At 41.8% G+C, this 22,356-nt stretch overlaps 1 protein-coding gene across 3 annotated transcripts in view; it reads right to left on the reverse strand.

Moving 5' to 3' along the window:
- Positions 1-22,356, reverse strand: part of vps13c (vacuolar protein sorting 13 homolog C) — a 56,607-nt gene that overhangs the window by 17,265 nt on the left and 16,986 nt on the right. For all 3 annotated transcript variants that reach the window (XM_076156301.1, XM_076156299.1, XM_076156302.1), the window contains 41 exons: positions 21,237-21,343; positions 20,862-21,036; positions 20,554-20,616; positions 20,270-20,405; positions 19,988-20,088; positions 19,467-19,609; positions 19,050-19,242; positions 18,654-18,768; positions 18,436-18,572; positions 17,918-18,050; positions 17,211-17,328; positions 16,741-16,873; positions 16,514-16,586; positions 15,949-16,049; positions 15,225-15,378; positions 14,924-15,003; positions 14,714-14,773; positions 13,412-13,562; positions 12,932-13,048; positions 12,699-12,802; positions 12,340-12,507; positions 8,649-8,953; positions 8,371-8,518; positions 8,170-8,278; positions 7,711-7,835; positions 7,245-7,401; positions 7,056-7,135; positions 6,876-6,935; positions 6,490-6,643; positions 6,188-6,307; positions 5,965-6,068; positions 5,397-5,564; positions 4,675-4,979; positions 4,106-4,253; positions 3,491-3,629; positions 3,050-3,171; positions 2,223-2,392; positions 1,650-1,909; positions 1,165-1,391; positions 953-1,045; positions 29-262 (listed from right to left, as the gene is read on the reverse strand). In XM_076156301.1, the coding sequence (XP_076012416.1) occupies positions 29-262; positions 953-1,045; positions 1,165-1,391; positions 1,650-1,909; positions 2,223-2,392; positions 3,050-3,171; positions 3,491-3,629; positions 4,106-4,253; positions 4,675-4,979; positions 5,397-5,564; positions 5,965-6,068; positions 6,188-6,307; positions 6,490-6,643; positions 6,876-6,935; positions 7,056-7,135; positions 7,245-7,401; positions 7,711-7,835; positions 8,170-8,278; positions 8,371-8,518; positions 8,649-8,953; positions 12,340-12,507; positions 12,699-12,802; positions 12,932-13,048; positions 13,412-13,562; positions 14,714-14,773; positions 14,924-15,003; positions 15,225-15,378; positions 15,949-16,049; positions 16,514-16,586; positions 16,741-16,873; positions 17,211-17,328; positions 17,918-18,050; positions 18,436-18,572; positions 18,654-18,768; positions 19,050-19,242; positions 19,467-19,609; positions 19,988-20,088; positions 20,270-20,405; positions 20,554-20,616; positions 20,862-21,036; positions 21,237-21,343 (5,790 nt within the window). The remainder of the gene's footprint in view (positions 1-28; positions 263-952; positions 1,046-1,164; positions 1,392-1,649; positions 1,910-2,222; positions 2,393-3,049; positions 3,172-3,490; positions 3,630-4,105; positions 4,254-4,674; positions 4,980-5,396; positions 5,565-5,964; positions 6,069-6,187; positions 6,308-6,489; positions 6,644-6,875; positions 6,936-7,055; positions 7,136-7,244; positions 7,402-7,710; positions 7,836-8,169; positions 8,279-8,370; positions 8,519-8,648; positions 8,954-12,339; positions 12,508-12,698; positions 12,803-12,931; positions 13,049-13,411; positions 13,563-14,713; positions 14,774-14,923; positions 15,004-15,224; positions 15,379-15,948; positions 16,050-16,513; positions 16,587-16,740; positions 16,874-17,210; positions 17,329-17,917; positions 18,051-18,435; positions 18,573-18,653; positions 18,769-19,049; positions 19,243-19,466; positions 19,610-19,987; positions 20,089-20,269; positions 20,406-20,553; positions 20,617-20,861; positions 21,037-21,236; positions 21,344-22,356) is intronic.

Below are 22,356 nucleotides of genomic sequence, written 5' to 3' on the forward strand. Positions count from 1 at the left end.
GGGATGCTGTGAGGATAACATGTCTTACCTTAACCTCAGCAGCAAAGCACTCTCCCTTATTGGCTCCGTCCTGCTCTCTGAAGCTCTCTGTGACCTCTGTGGCCTGGTCCACACCCAGGAACCAAAAGTTGCACTCGTAAAGGTTCATGATCGACCAGAGGTTATTTACGTCAGATCTCTTCTCTTGGCTCTGCTCATCTTGCTTTGCGGCTGTCATGGCAGCAGTTATTGTCATCACAGTGTTGAGGATGAACGGAGAGATCTGGACCACAACGACAACGGCACAAGAGGTGATGAGTTCATGAGTGAAGGTGAAACGCTCTACTGCGATTGTGTACTTATGTAAACATGCCCCATTTTCCCCATTGTTTTGATGTCACATTTTAAAAATTATACTACGTATTTTTTTCACGTTAACATTAAATGTAATAAAGCTTTTGAGAGAATTCCCGCTGTATCACCACCAAACTCTGCGGCTGTGTGCTGCTTTTGTTGGGTGTTTTGGTTCTCCGGACCAACAGAACAATGCCATTCTGTATAAAACTGTTACCAGCTGCTCTCACCACAACACTAAACCGTTTACGGTAAGCTACCTTCTTATCTTACCTTCAAAGTATGTGTACTCTCCACATAAGAGCTAACACAAGCTGTCTACAGTATTTGCCAAATAAAAACCACTGCCAAAGTAAATGACTTATGAAAACAGGCGCAGGTTTACCAGCCACAGAGAACCAGATATGTTTCTCCAACCAGTAAATTCTGGACTCACATTCAACAGCTATAAAGATGGGGGATTCTAAGGAGATGTTTATGTTGCTCTGTGTCAGCTGGATTTAGAAGTAGGAAGTTGTTATATTAGCCTTAACCATGAATAGCTTTAAACTGAACACGTATTGTTGAGAGTGTGTCCATCTTAATGGTACCCCTGAGTCCAAACTGAGGCTAACTGTACCTTGACTATGACGTCCTCCACTATCACAGAGCCACTCAGTGGTTGGTTAGGGTGCATTTTGGTGGTTAAGACAACAGAGCATGGCCTCAATACCTGTTGGACAAAAATAATGAGTAAACATTCATCAGACAAACAAACATACTGACACAAAAAACTGCAGAGATTAAACTCCACGGCTTTGTATGAATACATATTAGTTGATGTAGTCTTACAGTGGTGACAGCCGTGTCCTCCTTGTTGCGTATGAAGGGGCAGGCCAGAACTTTGAGGTCCCTGAGGTTGGACATCATGTTCTGGGTCCCATCAGCCTCGGCCTGTAGACTGAAGTCACACTGGAAGGAGGCCACCAGAGCCGGGGCATCGGCCTTCATAAGATTGGCCACAAAAACAACCTCTGGGTCCACCACAACTGCCCGGAACTTGGTCCTCATCATTGAGGCTGAAACAAGCAAGAAAAGCTGATGACCAAGATGTCTGGTTATTTTTGGGGGCCAAAGAATAAAAGTGTCAGTCCTGTCACAAGAGGAATAATAAACATGTGTGACATCCAGCTTGTATACTTTTTTCTTCTTTACCACATATTTATTTATAAGTTTACAACTGGAAGGATGACTATTGACTACTATTTATTTATTTATTATGACCTTATGTGTTTGATTCATTCTTCTGTCAGGTTTTCCTCCCCAGTATATATTACCAGTCTTGTTCTGGGTGCTGCTGCGTGGCTCTGCAGTATGTTTCAGCTGCAGCCTGTCGGTTGGTGCTGAGGCAGTGGGCAGGGCTGAGCTCTGTGGCAAAGCCTGGAGGAAGAAGTCAGCCACGGCCATGAGAAACTCCACGCTGGCACACACATAGAGTTTCTGCAGTACGGCCACCACCTCCTGCACCCTAGCACTCTGCCGGTATGTCACATCAATCATGGCCTCTGTGCTCTCCTCGTCTTGCTTGCTGATCATCCTGTGTCACAACGAAAAGTAAACTGATGAGATACTAGACTGGATTTTTTGGCAGAGAATGGGACACTAAATAGCTTCTTTGTCATCATTGATAAACAAAGTACAAATGGATTCCAGCACATATTTATTTCATTTTGAAAAAGAGGGAAATATGTGTTTAGCCAAATAAGATTAGGTTGGATTAGATTAACACTAGCAGTATTTCCATTTTGTACAACTCACAGAGAGCCTTGTGTTTCTCTAAATCTTGCAAGATAGAATTGCTGAGCTCAGATGATAACAGACTAGGTTTTGAATTATGAAGACACTCTTACCGTGAGGTGACCCTCTCCATGCCGGTCCGCAGGTCGTCTAGCGTGCAGGCAGTCAGGATGGTGGTCACCTCCATGGTATTGTTAGTCAGCATTTTCCCTGAAGCCTTCATGAGGTGTAGGACAAACTCACCCAGACGGAGGCTCTCCTGATGCTGACGAAGGCCAGATGCCTGGGAGGCAGTGAGGAAAATATACTTGAACATTTCTGGTACATTCACTGTGACGTTTATTAATGTACATTGTCCCTTTTTAAGTAAGTAAACCATTTTGAAAACAATATGCTTTGACTAAACAAAGGTGCAGTATACTTAATGTTACCCACATGCACCTTGTCCTCTCTGGGTGAATCAATACATCAATAGATCTTGTAGTAGGTTCAGTACTATTGGTCATGTTTACATCTCTAACTTCCCATATTAAACCAATGCAAACAAATCGTATTAAAAGGGGAAAATGTACACAAGTCAGATTGAACTGAAAAGAATCATAAATGACTAAACATTTAAAGTCTACGGTTAGTTTTAGGAAACACCCAGAGATCTGATGTTTATTCAATCAAGATGGCTCATTCATTTAGTTAATTATTTCTAGCTAAACATTCAGCTGTGACATTGCAGATGAATGACCTCTCCAGTGTAATTTGTGTGACACTGAATGCTATGTGTTGACATTTAGGCTAATTACCAATTTGTAATTACTTGAAAACAACAAATCACAGCACAGCTGTTGAGAGGATCTGACATCATTGCTGCAATCATAGATTGGGCTTTGGCGACGAAAACCTTCACGAGTGATTCAGCTTTTCATATCGTGATGTGGTAATGTACCTGTTTGGGGTCGTTGCTGTACAAAACAAGTCCAAGAGACTCAATGTTGAAGTTGAACCTCACGGTCTCCAGTGGTTCATCTTCCTCCTGATCGCCATTATCGCTCAGCTTCCCAACTTCGTCTGAGAAGAGGAAAAAAAAAAATCACACACATTTATTTATTATTATATTGTGCTGAGGGACAACAGTAAAATAAATGAAACATACTCAGAGAGCTCAAAGCATAACTGAGTATGCATAATTGTGGCCTCAGTAGGTTATTTTGGAATTTTGTATATGGATGAATAGTACAAACCTGTGAGTAAGACTCATGACAACTTATATTTATCACATACATGTTACAATCAATAACCATAAAAGAAGACGGTCACGTGGAGGAAATTTTAGGAGGAGACATATTTGGGCTATCTGAACTTGCACTTTTATTTATGTTGTTCAGACCTGAAGGGGCATTGCTGGGTGCTTGTTGCTGCAGGTCGACCTCCTGTCGCATGGTAGAAACCTCCAGGCTGCTGGCCTCACCAAGGTTCTCCATCAGAATTTTTTGCAGCACCTTCAGGTCATCCTGGCTCAGCGCCACCTTTGGACAGAGCACAGATAAAGCTGCTATTTCAGCTGCTGGACAAACAAACACCAGGACACTCAGCCAGATTCTTCACTACTATATACAGTATCTTAGGTCCTTCTAGCTGAGCATCGGAACCAGACAATACATCGGTCTGTTTTCATGCTATATAACAACTTCAAATGCCTACACACACACACAAACAGATTCAGCTACAGTACACTTAGTTTTCAGTGTGAAAACTACTCATGTCTAACCTTTACATTCTAGAATATTTGACTCTACCTTAGGCGGTTTAAATGTCGACTGTTTGCAAAAATAAAAGCATAGAAGTTAGCAACCATCTGTCATTATATGAATTCATTCATGCCATTAATTGTTTATGAGGATTTAGTGAATTTGGTGACGAAATTCAAGTCTCTGTAATATCAGTATTTCAGTTTGGCATTTTAGCTCTGAGCAGTGCTGCACAGCAAATGAATAAATCATACCTTCATGGGCTTCAGATCGCCATCGATCTCCACAGCTGCCATCTTCTTATACCAGGATGCTGCCAGGTTCCTCTTGATGCCCAGGAGCAGGTTGACTGGCTCAAGCAGCTCGATGCTCGGCTGACCAAGTGCTGGGTCCATACATATCCTGGTTCAAAACCAAAGACAAGAACATTAAGTGATCCGGTCTGTCTAGGCACTGGTGAATCTTTTTTCCTGATGTCGAGCTTCATTTTTTTTTTACATCCAAACAATGTCAATGACATTTTTTGGGGCATTCTGGAGATATTTGACATTCACCTAATTTGTATCTATCTTGTATATAACTTCATGTAGAGCACTTTTTAGAAGCTTTTCCACATGTGCCATTGATTGTCTTTTATAGACTGGACAATGTGAGTTACAAAAATCGGATGTAAATTTCACAAAAACAATACAATTGCTAAACATAATGAATAATAACAATAAAAATAATGAAATTCTGTAAAATCACCAGTGTATGACTTCAAACTTGTTGTCTTAATGTACAGGAGACCACAAGCAAACATAAGACTGGATGTGAGTCTAACCTGGAGAGTTTGAGCTGTGTCAGCTGGACATCCATGTTGTCAATGACGGCCGGCAGGGGGCATCCTTGAATGGGCAGCAGGGAGAAGCTGTTCCCCACCGTGATCAGACCCAGGTCCACCTCTAGTGCATTGTGGGAGACAGATGACTGGGGGATGATTATGAGCGGTGCCTTCAGCTTGATGTCCATCGACAGACGGAAGCTCTTCTGGGCAAAGTCCCGCACACTGGAAGCTGCCTTCTCTGCCGCCTGAGCCGTCGCTGTGGTCAGTGCCTGCTTGGCCGTCTGGAAGTTGTTGGTAAAGTTCTGGATGACATGAGATTAAAAAAAGTTAGTTAATCTGATACCCCACACCCCAAAAACAACTTCAGTTTGACCTAAAGACGTGTAAGTAAATAATTAAAAAAATTCATGTAAGTATGCAATATGCCTAAAATTAATAAATATTAAAATTGTCAAAAATTGAAACAGAGAATAAAGCATTTGTTCACAAAAGTAAATATATCAATGAATGCACTCATATTGTAAATCTCGCTTAAACTGAATACAAAAATAACTGGATTGAAAATGTCAAAATAGTTGTGGTGCTCCATAAACCTTTCAAGAACTTTGAGTGAATCACATGTTAATACGCAGGTAAGAACAGTCAGAATCAGTCAGAGTCAGAGGATTTAACAGTCGCAGTCAGTATGATCCTGATTCCTCCAAATGTGTGAAACTCACCAGCAGAGACATGAAGAACTTGTGCAGGTAGACCACCTGGATGCAGCCCACGTTGAGCTTCACTTTGCCGTCTGTTTTCTCGGTGTCAGCATACCCAGCGCCCTCTGTGGCGTTAGGGGTCAGACTCATGGCGAAGCTGAACACCTCGTCACCCACTATGGAGATGGCCTGTGAGACAAACATGACAAAGCTCAAGAAACTTCATTGATCCTTATAACACCAGCTAATTACAGACTGAATAATAGAAAAAAAATTATATCAACATGTTCAAAACTATGCAGAGCTTCTGTTTGTCAAGAATTATAAGTAGTCTGCATTAGTCTGAGGAATTCCAGGATGTTCGAAAGTAGTCTTGGGGAACCCCAGGATAGTCCAGGATACTGGAAGGAATTCCTGTGTAGTCTTCAGATTGTACATGAAAGACTTCACTTAAGGTCCGGTAAGAGTTTTTATACCACATCGAACTCAATTAAATCATTTCTGATTTATCATCTTTTCATTGTACTGAATCAAAGATTTAATCAACAAAATCCCTTAACATCACAGGAGTGAAGAAATGTGCACTTGCCTTCTTGTGGACACTTCTAGGATCGATGTTGACAACGACAAAATCTTGCAAGCGAGCTGATATATGAGTTTGTGGCCCTTGCATCACCAAAGAGCCATTAAGACCTGGTGAAAATGTCAAAGTAGTTGATATACTGTAATTATATTTCATATATATGTAAATAAACCTCTAAATGATTCAGTTAGCTGGAACAGAGTATATGACATAAATTCTGGTTCTGTACCTTGGATCTTGATGTCGGCCATGTTGCAACGCTGGTCGCACACCAGGACATTGAAAGCTCCCAGCGTCATCATCACCTTCAGGTCGACAACATCACTGTCAGTAGGCGAGCCCAGGGCAGCTGACATGTTAAAGAAAGAAAAATGACAATTTTTTAACTTGCTGCTTATCATTTATATACAGTATGAACTGTCTCATCGCCAATGCACATAAAAAAATCTATGAGACTTAAGTTTCTGTTGAAACTTGAGAAGTCTGAAGTCTGTCTTTTTTTTTTCTTTTGTGCATGTGTGTTGTACTGACTTGACTTGGCCGACACCGCCTTGCTCTCCTCCGTCTTTTGTCTGGTCTTCTCTGGCGAAGGCACACTGCCAGATGAAAGAGCCACTGACAGGAAATTGATAGCCGACAGCAGGGCCTCAGTATGGAGCATGAGGTCCAGAGAGGTAAACGTCACCTAGAGAGAGAGAGAGAGAGAGAGAGAGAAAGAGAGAGTGAGAGAGAGAGACAGTCATTTAATAGACAGTGTCCACAAGATGGTGCTGCAATATGCTGCTGTATGTTTGGCACAAATGAATGAAAAGTGAAATTGCAACAATGACCATAGATGCCATCATGTCCACCATGGTGAGGTGAAATATCACTGTGTGTGTGAGGATGAATACTGCACTAAGAATGCTGTTACTCACATTGATCATCTGCTCAGTGTTTTTGTACACGGTGGCAAAGTTAGGGCCAGTCCGGTCCGCCTGGAGAAACAGAGACAAAGGTATATACATACAAATCATCAAAATCACATAAAGAAATCCAATATTTGTTATACAGGCGATTTCAATATACTTTACACAGATATACGTGTGTCATGTTACCTTGAAGTACTGCACTTTGAGCAGCTCAGCTCCAGTTTCTACAGAGGAGCTGATCAGACACAGCGGCTCACCACTCGAGTCTGAAAGAAAACAAGAAGTGTGAGAGACACAAAGAAGTTTACCCAAAGCTGCAGTGGGTAACGTGTTTCCTCAAAGAGACGCTGCTTCCTGACCGCTCTTATCACGTACCTGTGAACTCCAGGCACTGCATGGTGATTTTCTTGATGTACGTGGTGGCACACATATCGTATTTACGGACTTTTGTGTCTATGCCCAGATGAGCCACATGGAAGATCAGGAAGGGCACCTCCTTCTGCTCTCTGGGCTTCTTCAGCATCAATGCCACCTTAAACACATCAGTGTACATAGTTTGTGTAGGTATGGGTCAGATAAGCTTGTATTCCTGTTTAGGTGTTTTAGGGGAACGGGGTGTAAGAAATGCAAAATCTTAGGGAGCTGCCTAATGAATGAAATACATAATTGGCAATTTCTGGTAAAGAAGATGATGATTGTGGCCGACGGAAATGTATGCTTTCATATACATTTCCTGACATAGGGAAGTTCTTTGGGTAGATTTCAGATACAAAACTCAAGAAAAAAACAAACACACAACAAAAGAGTTAGTTACAGTATTTACAATCGGCAGTTTCTGTACCTCTTCGATTTCAAAGTTGAGAAGCACATTGATGACGTTTTCACACAGCCCTCCATTAGTCATTACTGGCTGGCCTCCAGGCGGTGCCTGTAGCACTATCTGTTGCTCAGCGAGCTCGGCCTTCTCTGACAGAGGATGGAGAGACAAACCTTTAAAACCTTTGAAATTGTCTGTTTAAAGCGTCATGGACATAAAAACCCTATGCTGAAACACGGAACAATAACAAGCTGAGGCAAGCTATGTGTCAAGTACACATCGAGAGCAAATGTAAACGAATGGGTAAGATAGTGGAGCATCTCATAACATCATTATTGGATCAGAGCAAACACGAGGCGTCTATTATGGATATGTCTTAAGTATTTACTGTTTATGTGAATCATGGTTGAATATGATGAAGCTTGGTTTGCTCTCATAACTGCCAAAGGACAAATACTCAGCTGTTGGGATTGGCCACCATACCTTGAGCCACTTGTCTCTTCATGTCCATGCTGTGCTCTTTACTTCCTTCTCCAATGTTCTCCACCAAAATCTTCATCAGCACACCAAAATCTTCTTCACCCAGACACATCTGGTCAAAGACATAGAAGGCAATTTACCATACAACAAAAACAATATTTTCATAGACACAATAAGCAGAAAGTGTGTGACGGTGAGACCCACATTCAGGGACTTGAGTACTCCTTGGACCTGAACCCCCGGGATCTTGGTGAACCAGGAAGCAGCCAGGTTCCGTTTGACTAGGAGCTCCAGGTTGATGGGCTGGAGAATTTCGATATCTGGCTGTGAAGAGTTTTGCTCGAGGCTCGTTCTATGAGTGGATGGAAAACAGATTAATCAATGTTCAACTCAAAGTTAACAACGATTTCAACCAACAGTTTTGAAGTGAGTATTAAGTTAGTATTGGTAAGTATTTTGACAGAGGCTGTTGCGTCTCATACCTGGATAGCTTTAGATGAGTGAGCTCGACGTCCATCTTTTCCAACACAGCAGGGAGAGAAAACCCCTCAACCGCCAGCAGTGAGAAGCTGTTGCCCACCGTGATCAGACCCAAGTCCACAACAACAGCATTGTGGGAGATGGATGACTGGGGTATAATGATGACAGGCGCCTTCAGCTTGATGTCCATGGACAGACGGAAGCTCTTCTGGGCAAAGTCTCGCACGCTGGAGGCCGCCTTCTCTGCAGCTTGAGCAGTTGCTGCCGTCAGCGCCTCCTTGGCCGTCTGGAAGTTGTCGACGAAAACCTGAGCAGTGAAAACAAATCAAAGAGTGAGAACACAAACGAAAGAGTGGGATGAACACTTGCAGAGTTGGCCATGAAGGGGAGCAAAGCATTAGAGGGAGGGGATGTGAAAAACATTTTCTTTGATCACTCGTTGTGCAGGCTGGTGAAAGTAATGTGAACCTCATATCTAAAAATTGGTAAAATCTTTCTTGAAAGAATATGTTCAAGAAAAGAGGAATTATATATGTGTCAGTGGTTTGGGTAGAATGTGTTTTTTCTTTATTTTGAGTTTGTGGAAAACCACATTCGATGAGTTCAGGAATATCAGAAACTCCAAAAGGTTCACTGACTTTTCATTGTCTAAGACTAAAAATTCTTAATATTATAGGTGATTATTCAGGTGATCCAGTAATCATGCAAAGGAAATTAGTGAAAAGATAACTGATGCAGATTTAAAGCCTTGACTCCATTCTTGAGGAAGTGAGTTCACACAGGCAGAGTGAGCGAGGTGAGTGTGGTCATGAGGCATACAAACAGTTAAGTATGGCAGCTGAGAAAAAAATGTACAGCAGTTATGGAGAAAGTGAGATTTGGGTCAAAAGTGCATGAAAAGCATTCCTTCATTCGTGCTTTTAATCATTCCCCCCCAAAAAAGGACGTCTGTTGAGCTTCTCAGTTAACTCGAGCAGGAGCTGTTTGGACTTGAAGATGATAGTCTAAGACAGCTGAGACTGTTAACCCATGTGATTTATTAGCAGCTGCTTGCACCTCATTGCTGAAATATGTGCAGTTCTTGCATTTCATTGAGTAGATCACATAGCACCAGTCATGCTTAGCTGCTTAACTGAGTTGTCTACCTGGACTGCACAACATAAGGAATACCCTTCAGATGATGACATCGTATGTACCACATTTTGGAGAAGACAGATGTTCTCCTAATAAAGCTGACCTAACATCTACGTCGTCCACATACAGAAAGTCAGACTCAAATTGTGATTGGATCGCTGTCACAAGTAGACAGAGGAGACACATTAACCCACTATACTCAGACTGGCCATATGAGCTTTGTCTCGAATATTGAAACCATTATCATCACTACCACCATCATCATTTTTTCTTTTTTTGCTGGACATTGCTCAACTCACTCTCTTTCATGAATTATTATTTAAAGGGGAGTTGTGACAGTGACAGCCCAAGTTATTTCATGAATGGATGATGGTCCACCGAGTAAAGAGAAAGAAAGGGATTAAATATCAAAACGGCCCTGCCTACTGAGATCCGATCACAATGCAGATGGAAGACAGCATCCAGATAGCAAGATTGAATTATGCAAGATGTACATGCATGTCCCATGATCGAATCTCAGTGTCCGGACAACAAGAACACATGTTACTGTGAGACTTAGAAGGACCAGAATGGATTAAGTAAAACATTTTGTATTTTGTGAATATTCATGCAATGATCCGCTGCTTATCCCCCACTATCTGAACTAACATGCAATGTTTATAGAACATCAAATGCTAATCGGCCGGAACACTTCACAAGGCATCTGCACATTCTAGGTCAGCTCTCCTGTCAAACACACAATCTGACAGAGGACGATGAATTCGGAGTGCTTTTCATTCATCGACACAAACAACCGAGGGCCTGGGAAACACACACCACAGGAAACACTGAGGATTTTTCCCACAATGAAAGGTAGACTCATTTCTGACAAACGAATGTGAATTATGCCCTCTCTCCTACAATGAATTAGCCCCTAAAAATCTAAACCCCTCCTTCCGTCTACTCTCAGCCAAAATGTTCTCCACACGCCTCAAAAAACAGTTTCAGAATTTAATGAAATCCTGATGATTAAGGTATTCTCAGAAGCATTAAGGCAAGATTATTCCCAATAATAAGCCAGCAGTTTGGCTCACTTGCTTGCTTACTTCATGACAATTTGGAGGATATTAGAAACGCTCCACTCGGGTTTTATGTGGGGTGTAACATGCAAAACCTTTCCAGTTCTCTGATCAGTTTTCTGAGTCTGCCTTTCTTCAAAGTTGAGATGTCACACAAGGAAGGGTCAAACAGGGTCAGTCACAGACAAACCTTTGAGCTTAAAGTAGCTTTTGTGATTTTTTTTTTCCTAATTTTTGACATTTACTTGTTAGCCAAAAACATACTTAACTAGACCACACAGCAAATGTTGTCAATTACATGATGCTCTGAGAAATAAAAAAAAAGGCTTAACAAATTCTACTGAAGTAAAATTGCAAAAAATACTTTAAACTCCAGATTATTAACCTGTCCTCGACTAAATAAAATCAAGCTTCAAGCACAGGACAAATACTCATTGTCCCATTGCCTATTCTATGGATAAAGGTTAAACAAAGCACACAGAATGACTCCTCGTGTGGATTTTGCAGGTAAAGTGTGGCACCACTGAGTGAAGCTGAAAAGCAGAAGGTTTAGTGCAGGTCAGAGCTGCATGCCATAAGCTGTACCTCATCAGCAGACGCATAGTGAGAGCTAAAAGAAGCCTAGAGAGAAGAGATTTACAAAAAAAAAATGAAAGAAAGGAATGCAACTTTAGAGACGACAGAAGAGCAGAGGAACACGTACAGAGGAAACACATTAGCCCCAACAGGAAACTGTTTTAGAATTTGGAAATACAATTCAGACAATTTGCTACGTTTAATTTGTATTTTTAAAGCTTAAACTGGAGGTTTCTACTCTCACATTTGTTATATTTCTTGTCCTTAACAGTCTATAATTGTCTTCAGTCCCCGAAGCAGTCTTAGCTCAGAAATCACCTACAAAAATCACATCTTTTCTACAAAAAAAAGTCATGAACATTGCTATTTAAAATCAATAACATAAATAACTAATCTATTGTTTTGGGTCTGAAATAATACTGGAAAAGAAAATTGATCGAAGAAGCAATTAATACATTGTGACACCAAGAAATAAATTCTACCTTTAAGTCTTTTTTCTGCTGTGGTTCTAATGGTAATTTAGATTTTGTCATTGCATTTTACATCCAATTCTTTGACTAGCAGTGTTGAAAAAGTTCTTTATCATTATTATTAGCCATTGAATACACACAAATCTTCAGTCTCTTGGTGTCAATGCATATTTTTTGAGAAGCTAAGACAGAAAGAGAACAATAGACACATTAATACAAATAACATACAAACAAACAATACAAAGCGTACGAAAATACACATAACATACTCTTACATCAAAATGGACAGTAGATAACAGATGAAAACGTCTGCATACATATGCGTTTGCTTGTGTATCTTATTGTGCTTGTATGTATGTGTGTGTGTGTGTGTGTGTGTGTGTGTGTGTGTGTGTGTGTGTGTGTGTGTGTGTGTGTGTGTGTGTGTGTGTGTGTGTGTGTGTGTGTTCTCTGACCAGCAGCGACATGAGGAACTTGTGCAGGTAGACAATCTGGATGCAGCCGAATCTCAGCGTGACCTTCCCATCCACACGAGACATGTCGCTGTAACCTTCTCCCTCTGTGGCTCCTGGGAACAAGAGGAGCCGGAAACTGAACACCTCCTCACCTACAATGGACACCGCCTAAGGGAAGAGGAGAAGAAGCAGAGAAGAAAAGGAGGACAAGAGGGCAGAGGAGTAGAGGAGGCAGAAGACGAGGGGAAGGAGGGAGAAAGAAGGAAGGTTTGTGTAAAATTTTCTGAACCAAATAAAACTTGGTACATTACAGTCAACATGGACATGAGGATGAGGAGAGCTGTTTCTCTCAAACTTACTTTTTTGTGAATAGTGTTCGGGTCGACATCGGTCACCACAATGTCCCTGAGTCGAGCGAAAACCTCCGTCTCCTTCGCCTGAACCAGCACCGACGCATCAATACCTGCCAGACAAAGTCATTCACAAAATGTCATTTCAATTTCAAACATACCACAAAGTGGTAAAAGAAATTAAAAATAAACCAAAAAAACACCCTGGCAAAAGGTTTTAGTTTGACATCTTGCACCAGTACCTTGTACTCTGATGTCAGCGATGCTGCGCCGATCATCGCAGACCTCCACGTGGAAACAACCCAACATGGCAAATAGCTTGAAATTGAAGAAGCCGCCATCTTTGGAGCCCTTAGATACTGCAGAGGAGAACAGAAGCATAAGCAACTAAAGCTCAAACAAAGCCTGAGCAGATATGTTTCCTCACGTATTCAAACAGGATGCCTTCACAGATCTACAGGCTATGCCAGACCAATGACTGAAAACCTGAACACCAAACAGTTTTTTTTTAGTTTTTTTTTTTTTTTTATCCCAGGCGGGGCAGGACAGGGTTGTGTGAATGCGGGGTGGTGTGACTGCTGGGTTGGGTCGGGTCTTTGGCTGGGATATCTTATATATCCAAAATGTCCCATAACTGTATGCACATGTCATGTCCAATACTTGCTTCAATAAAAATATACAACAGCAAACAGGACGTCGGGGTTGACTGTTTGATTGTTCACCTGTTTTGCCTTGCCTGGTCTTCTCCACTTGTTTTTTGGCGTCTGGGTCACGGGCAGCTATGAGCTGTGCCGGCAGTGCGCTGCTCAGGTAGTTGATTGTGGATAGCAGAGCTTTAGTATGGAGGAGGAAGTCCAGAGAGGAGAACTTCACCTGCGAATCAAACTCACCAGCATGAGCAGTGTGAACCCAAGACCAATCACTCAATAGGTTAATCCTAACAGTGATGAAAGAGGAAATGAAGCCAGAAACATGCGAAGAATCTACTGTACTTGATTTCAGACAGTTTTCTGGCAACTGCATTTAATAATGGGCATATTTTCTTTTTATTACTAAGGTCAACTACAATGTCTTCCTTGAGTCATGTTAGAGGAAATATAATCCATTACAGTTTAAAACATTCTGCTGGTAAACAAACAAGGCATGACCTACTGGGAAGAGACACAGGAAGAGCCTGATTAGCACCATGGCAACCCCATCAGTGAGTTTTGTAAACATGTTGTTGGACGCGGTTGCTTACGTTTCTGATTCAAAGAGCGTAGTGGAGTCAAAGTAAGGCCTCCACTGGAAGGCAAAACCGCTTGTTGACTCTGTGTTATCGGCATAATGAGACTCAGCTGCACACACGGCACGACACGCTTCATCAAAACCAGCATGTTCGCCAACCGCGCTCATCACAACAACGCCATAAAATATCTTTCAGCCTCATTTGGCTGTGAGGGCAGACGATACTCAGTGTGTGTTTGTGTGTGCAGTAAAATGAGTAAAACAGCCTTAAAAAAAAAAAGCTTGGTTAATCTTGGTTAATCACAAATGTAGCACAACAATTTAGTTTATTGCATTGTTTGCGGCTCTGATCTTAAGTGAAATATGAAGTAACATTTATTTAGTCAATATTATACTAGTGATCCTCATTTTAATGTTCAGATTTTATATAATATTGTTTGAAAATGCTCTGCTCCATAGTAAGACCTCCTGTAAATAGCGTGTTCTGATGCTGATTCTTTGACATGTTTTGTTAATCTTCACCCAGTCATAAAGAGCTTGCTAGCAGTTTATCGCTCTAATCTTTCAAAATAAATGTCTAATGTCACTTAAAAATACAAGCCACCTTTAATTGACTTCATCTTTTATCAAGCTTTAGTTCAAATGGAAGTAGAGTGACTCCATTTATAGGCCATCAACACAAAAAAGGCTCCATAAAAACAGCAGACAAACACACTGAAGCTAATAATACCCTTTAAACCCTGCCCCCACCCTCCCATTTGTTACTATGCCAACCTGTGAAAACAAGTGAAACCCACCTTGAGTGTTTGCTCAGTGTTGTCAAACAGAGTTTGGAAGCTGGGACCGCTCGGGTCAGCCTAGAGAGACGGACAAACCAACATCAATGTAAAATCCACCAGTGCTCAGACATTTTGGATGGAACTCTGAGCCATGATTATTAACCTCCATTTAATAGGCATGTCTGCAAAGAAACGACTGATTGTACAGCCAGCAGAAACTGTGCTCACCTTGATGTATTCAACCTTCAGCAGGTCAGAGCCCTGCTGGTCTGAGGAGCTGATCAGGTGAAGAGGCTGATTCCTGCCGCCTGCAAACAGGAGCAAGAGTCAGACATAGACAGAACCGAACCACAGCATCAGACAGGAAGTGGCTGACTCTTCTCCTTCCTGATAAAGGGTGTCTGTACTTAACATAGGGAACAAATGCTGAAATCATCAAAGTCATCAGGATTGATCATCAGGGTACATACAGTGGGTTGGACAAATAGACGGAAAGGTCAGCAGTGTGTGCATGTGTGTTTGTTGTGACCTGGAATGTCGCAGTAGTCAAGTGTGATTCGACGTAGGTACGAGGTGATGCTCATGTCAAAGGTCCTCAGTTTCCCCTCAGCTCCCAGCTGACTGACATTAAATGCCAGCACTGTTTTCTCCTGGTCGGCCTGCCGGGTCAACTCCAGCAGCACCTGGCCGTCCAAAACACACACACATTTAAATTGTGTAAACCATCTCCAAGTTCCCAAACTGTTCTCCAAGTCTTCATTGCAGGATTTAGTTACTCTTTGAAATCATGCCCTGTTCATCTCAGCAAGACTGCTGAGTAAGTAAGCTCCTCATTCTGTACTGCACTGAGGCAAGAAGCTTCTATGTCAGAAAGCTTTACAGTAAATCAGGTAACAGCTGAAATGACAAAGGTTTATTGTTTCAATAGAGGTATCCTTCTCTCTGTCCTATTACATTCAATGAATTTAAATATGTTAATCCAATATGTACGTAAAAACTGCTAGTGTAAGCAATATAAAATCTTCTGTCTCATTACATTTCAGCATTTTCTTGACCCAGTTAGTTGTTTTAGGTCTAAAATGTGTGAACACAGGTTCCGGATATTTGACACTTAGAAAAGAGGAAACAAATCAGATAGTGGCAAAAAAAGAAGCTGTGTTGGGCATTATGATCGATGATAGTACAAATGCAATGTTAAGAGAAATATGTACAAATCTTGCAGAAAAAAAGTAAAATGTAAAATACTGACGCACCTCTTTCACTTCAAATTTAAAGTGGAAGTCAGTGAGCTCCTCCACTGCTGAGCGTTGGTGATCCTCATCCAACGATTTCTCACTGGTGTCTTCATCCGAGTCTGACAGGGAGCAGATGAGTTAACAATAGAAACCCTTAAAGACACATTGCCTAATTTGAGTAAAGCACTCAATAAAGCCAGCAAATTCAACATAAAGCCTTTCTACAGAAACACCAGTCACACAAGACATCACTTGAAACACCTTAACTCTATAAGCTACATGATATGCTTGCATTGAGTGGAATTCCCACTTATTTCTAATAGTCATTCATTCATCAGATCCAATTCAGTTCCCAATGTCTTCATAATTTTTTTTATTTTTCACAAGGCTCCATCAGGCTACACAAACTCACCTCTCGAGCAGTTATGTTCTATTTAAGTGAGTTTTTTCAGCTACTGATCAGACCGAATATAAACCTTTAAGACTTTGAGCCCCGGTCATTTTAGATATTACTCGTGTTAGAAAATGTTGATTCCTTAAGGCACAATTCAAAATAACCAACGAGAGTGAGGGCAGGACCAACCTGTTTCCATGATGTTGAGTAGCGTGGGATGAAGTCTAAGGACTCTTGGTCTGGCATCTGCCAAAACAAGTACCTACAGCACAAAACATTGCTGTCAAAGAGTGACACATGAAGTGTGTCTGGCAACACGTCATAAAGTGAATATGGGTGGGCTGATTTTATAATTAGATTTTTTCTTTCCTTTTCACGGTGAGGTGCTAAGACAAAGCATGCTGAATGGACTATACCTTGTCAGTAGGGGTGGATGGGGTGGAACCCATGCGAGGCAGAGGGATGCTGTCAATAAGTCCCAGGACGCCCTGGATCTTTTGGTCGGACATCTTCACGTGCAGTAGCGGCAGCTCTCCAGACACCTTGAACCTAAAGCACAGTTTCAGTCAGGAAGTATTGCTCCTCAAGGTAACTGAGGCTACAGGCCCATACAGATGGCCTGGAAACAGAAGAGATAATTAGTTAAAACTGTAAGCTCATGCAATTTGCAATGACTGAGAATCTTAAGAAAGCCGTCTACACATGGGCTAAGATCATCCTCTTGTCAGCCAAACCCAACACAGAATTTGCTGAAGGAAGAACACCATTTGCAGAGGTTTCACACCTATCAATATGGGTTCCTAAAGAGTTGCATTTTTCTCTTTGCACCTTCTTTTGCAATACCATCCATTGACATAAAAAGTAGCTTCTTGCACGAGAGCAGTACCTAGCCATCCTGGCATCCTTCTCCACCATGCACTTCGCTAGCTGGACAGTGAAGTCCATCGGCTGAAGGATGTGTTGGAGGGATGATTCCTGCAGCCGAGCTGTCTTCCAGGCTTCTCCTGAACACACACACACACACACACACACACACACACACACACACACACACACACACACACACACACACACACACACACACACACACACACACACACACACACACACACACACACACACACACACACACACACACACACACACACACACACACACACACACACACACACACACACACACACACACACACACACACACACACACACACTTTATGCCACATAACAGGGCCCAGTGTGTTCATTGATATACCACATTTCTAAAAAGTGTATATTCCTATAAACATATATTTATTAGAGAGTGGGAGAAATGTTCACTAGTTCAGGTTAAGGGACACAAAATTGACAAGGGAATTGGCTCGGTCTACACCAGTGAGTAAGAGCACAGTCCTTGTAGTTCTGCTACAGTAATCTAAATGTATACAAATGATGATAACAAAATGCTGAAGGGCTCCATAAATGGTACAAGGCTGCTTTAATTAAGCACGTGATGAAAATGTTGATAGAGATTCACACAATGTTTTCATTCTGTAAATGTCAGCAAGAGTGTGTCTGTGTGTGTGTGTGTGTGTGTGTGTGCGTGCATATACCGTACCTGACTTGCTGTAGAGCACCTGCACGCTGCGAAGCTGCAGGGAATACCTCTCATAGGCTCGATCCATGATCTCCTCCAGCGAGGAGAAGCTGCTGGAGGCCGGCTGGAGGCTGCTCTGCTCCATGCTGTTTAGCTGAAAATGTTCCACGAGGAAAACTGCAGATAAACCGACTGGCACTAACACAAACAGATGAAAGGAGAGTGGAAAGGAGTGTGGCCTGCATAATATAGGTCTTATTTTTCTTTGACTGAGAACAGAAGAATCACACACACTCACATCAAAAGGAGATAATTAAGTGTTAGAGTTAACTGGAGTTCCCTCAGGCTGAAATGATGATTAAAACCCCTAATATCAAGTGTTGGACAGAACAAACTGAGGTTAATCTCAGAGGTACACTTGGCCGACAACAGATGGTTTATGGAAAAAAAAAACTTTTACGAGTATTAACCACCAGCTCTGTATTCTGTTAAAGTAAAACTTTATCGAATAACAAGTGAAGAAATCAAGCGATAAAAACCTGTAAACTTCCAAAGTCCACAATAAGTAGGTCGGACTCGTTGCTGTAGAAGCCAGACTTTGGCACCAGCAGGTAGGAAGGCTTCAGGTCGATCCTGAGGTCCAGGATCTTTCTGGTCTCAATGATATGAGACAAACCTACAGAGGACAATTTCCATGTGTACTAAATCCACAGCTTGTCCTCTTATGTGCATTTAATGAAAAAAGCCAAATACTGACCTGTGGCAGTTTTCTCTTTGATCTCCTCCAGTTTGGAGAGCGTCGCTGAGGTCAGGACTTCCAGGTCGATACCTTTTTCCATCTTAAAAAACTCAGCCACGCTGTTCACCGTCAGCTAGTGGGCAAACAGCATGTAAGGTATACAGTTTAACAAAAAACTATATATCAGTAAAATAAAGTTTTATTAACTACAAAATGGAGAGATAGAGAAAGCTGTTAGACTTCCAACTGGGAATTCCGGTTCAGAGCAAAATGGATTGCAGGGTTGCACAGACTGAGGATTGATCTACACATTTTTAATCCAAGGGAATACATGACTGAACTAAGAGAAATAAATAAGTATACTGAATGAACCCATTTTAATTGTTTTCGTCTAAACTCTGACATCACTTTTACCGCGTCATAGATGATCTGGACAGGCTGCGAGTGGACATGCAGCAGCTGGTCGGCGGCACTCTCCTCCGGGTTCAACTCAAACAGAATGCTGAGCAGCGAGGAGGCGGAGTCTCCCACTGAGGTGATGAGTGAAGGCACTTCCCCGTGTTGCTCCAAACCAGTCACAAGCCAGTGCTTCAACGCCGCCTCCACCCTGCGAAAAAAGAGAAAGTGTCTTTAAATGGTTTAATTCATTGTGCCTTCATATTTCACTGACTTTCAAATTGTGAATGTGCGCAGAAATGTGCCCAGCATCTCATTGTTTGATCTACAGTGAAAAAATTATTGATAAGTGATTTTAACTGACGGCAGAGCTCTGTAGTATCTGGGGGGCTCCAACCCTCCTCACCGAATGTTCACTGTAAGTGGACGACTCACTTGATGGCCTGAGCTCCGGGTCTCTGTGATATTTTGGTGCTGAGGTCAATCATCTGGACTTTGAGGATCTCTGGGACGTCAGGTCGCTCTCTGACTGTCACCGAAGTCAGAAACAGCTTGAACGTGATGATCACAGCTACATACTGAGCACACACATACACACAGTCACATTATGGTTTCTGTTCTCACTTTGGAAATAAACTGACTTTATCTCCCATTATAGAACAGTTACATTTATTGACTTTTAACCAAGTTTCACAACAATAGAACTCTCAATGTGATCCGATAGCATTCTGATCACAATCTGTTCTGTGAGCATTTACACCTTGAATAAACAAAGTATAGTGTAGAAAGTCTAATCCTACATCTTGAGGGTGGTGCAAGAGGAAAACCTGTGTGGCCATCTTGGGAGATCTTTGCACTATTCCTTTTGTACAGGTGGAACTCTTGACCTGAAGGCACTGCTATAGAAAGCTCACCCCTCCCAGTAACATGAGTACTCAACCAGTGTTGGGGCCTACCTGCTTGGGTAAAGCCAGGTTATGAGAGCTACCGCTGTAGCCGATGGCAGTGTAAAGCTTCTCCTTCTCCTCTACATTCATGAGCTCGTCCAAGCCAGTACCTGAAGGACGCAGCAGGAAAATATTGTCAGTAAACTATAACATTAAACAGCAGCAGTCTGACTCAGATAGCACCTCGAGGGCACCTCTGATTCCTGTGAAAAACATCTCTGTGAGAACTTGTAAATGTTTTTTATATTTATAAAAATTGTGAAAAAGGGTCTAAAGTTATAGGAGACTCACTTTCTGGCTTGTTGCTTTCCTCCTGCTCCTCCTTCTTATTTTTCCTGCCAAAGAGGCTGCTGAAGAAACCTCCTCGTCCTTGCTTCTGCCCCCCTGCTGCCTTCTTAGCCAAATCCTTCTGACCTGAGCGGATCACCTGGAGGAGAAGCAAAGAGAGCGGAAAGAGGCATGAGGATGGAGAAAAGGTAGGAATGAGAGATGTGAGAGCTCTTTAACTAAACCAGGCTGATGACTTTGTCTTTGCAGACACATTTGCTGACACAAATAAACTTTATCAGCATTACCTCCATCTGAGCCTGCTGCCGCACTAATGTGATGTTGAAAACGTCAAGGGCTTTCTCCAGATCCTGATGGGAACAAAAAACAGCAAAAAGATCAACTTAAATGAAATAAGAACCCAAAGAAGCACCTGAAAAGTTTCAATGTAATGAAATGTAATATTTAGATTTTAGATTTAGTTGAACTAAACAAAGTTGGTATATCAGAGGGTCTGAAACCTCATCACTGTGGCTCTGAGCGGCTAGTCTGATATCAACATGGATATCTATCCATCTATCTATAGAATGTCTCCAATAAGACCTCTGCTCAGTACCTGGATTTGCCTGTCGATGTCCTGGCTAAGCTTGTTCTGGCTCAGCAGTTTGGTCTTGTAGACAGTCTTGTAGGCTCTCAGGTTGTTCCGGTGCTGTCTGATGTTGCACCAAGACCACATGCGTTTGAAGCGTCGGATGTGGACCTCCAGGATGCTGGTGAAACTGTACTTCCACCTGGCAGGAGCACAGAGAAGAAACACAAGAACTTTAAAAAACATGTAGTCAGAAATTAAAAGGAGGATGAATCCTAACGAATTTTGTGAATGGATGTCCAACAAACAGGACAAACTTTCCCTGTGTATAGTTGAATATTAAGTGTTGTTCCTGTCTGGAAAATACACTGGAACTTCCTGGAACCTTCCCTCTGCACTCACCAGATTTTGGCATTTAAATGGACTGGGACTTCAGGCCTGAACTTCCTGTATGGTCCATTCTTCACCATGCAGTCCACTGACTCCAGCAGCTCTGCCATGGTCAAGTACTAAATAGGGAGAAAAAGTGGAGGCATTAGTGTAATATTGTGTCTAGAAACATAACAAGCAGAGAAGTGGAAGGTTTGACAAAAACAGGATTTACAGGATTTACATTACTGGTTTTAAGATGGCACATCACAGACATGTTTAATCAATTTTTTTAAGTAAAAAGAAACAGCACAACCAATACAAGGTTTTATAGTGAATTTGTTAGATGGGTCTAAAATATAAATGATCGTTATTAACAGAGGAAAAAAAAAAAAGAATGATAAAGGGGACTTCCAGATCAATAAAGATCAATAAGCCAGAGTGTCCACTGGGTGGCACTGTAGCACTGGGCATGTGGAAGGGAAAGGAGGGTGGAGGGAAGTTCCTTCTTGCAGGCATGAAAGCTGTGGTCCACTGGTGGAGGAAGTTCCCTAAAGCCTTTAGCGGAATAGCAAACACCTTTTGCCGGGAAATGTCGACTAGTAAACACAGCTGGAGGTCTGACGAGGCAGCTAGATATGGCTTTAACTTCAGGAATAAAAGTCAGATTTGATAGATAGAAGAAGAAATCTGCGGAAAGTGTAAGAGCGGTAAACATCTTTTCCTTTTATTATTATCCTTATTTTCAGGTTCTATTCCAGTTGACAATTACAACACTCAGCCTTGTCTCGGAAGCTGATGAGTTACTGCAAGGACTGCTGGAAAATTTCCAGGTGTACACTGTACACAGATTACGTGATATGGGAAAACCCAACTTTTTTCGTAGGGAATTGATACACAGCTGTTGAGTGGAGGTGGGCAGACAGCCAAAAATCACACCCAAAACATTTCAATGTTCTATCTCACAGATGAGGCTGTTATCATTGAGGGGAAATCCTGCTGATATAGTGCTGCTAAAAGAGGACATGAAGATTATGCCATAAAACAGATTAGAATATATAATAATAACGCTAATAAAAGTCTTACCTGAATTTGTTGTCACGCACATTGTCACCTTAACCCTCTGCAGTAGAGGTTATTACTACTTTTTGTG

This window comes from Genypterus blacodes, unplaced genomic scaffold, assembly GCF_046128005.1.
Source record: "Genypterus blacodes isolate CSIRO-AG114 ecotype Tasmania unplaced genomic scaffold, CSIRO-AGI_Gbla_v1 ptg000067l_1, whole genome shotgun sequence".
NCBI lineage: Eukaryota > Metazoa > Chordata > Actinopteri > Ophidiiformes > Ophidiidae > Genypterus > Genypterus blacodes.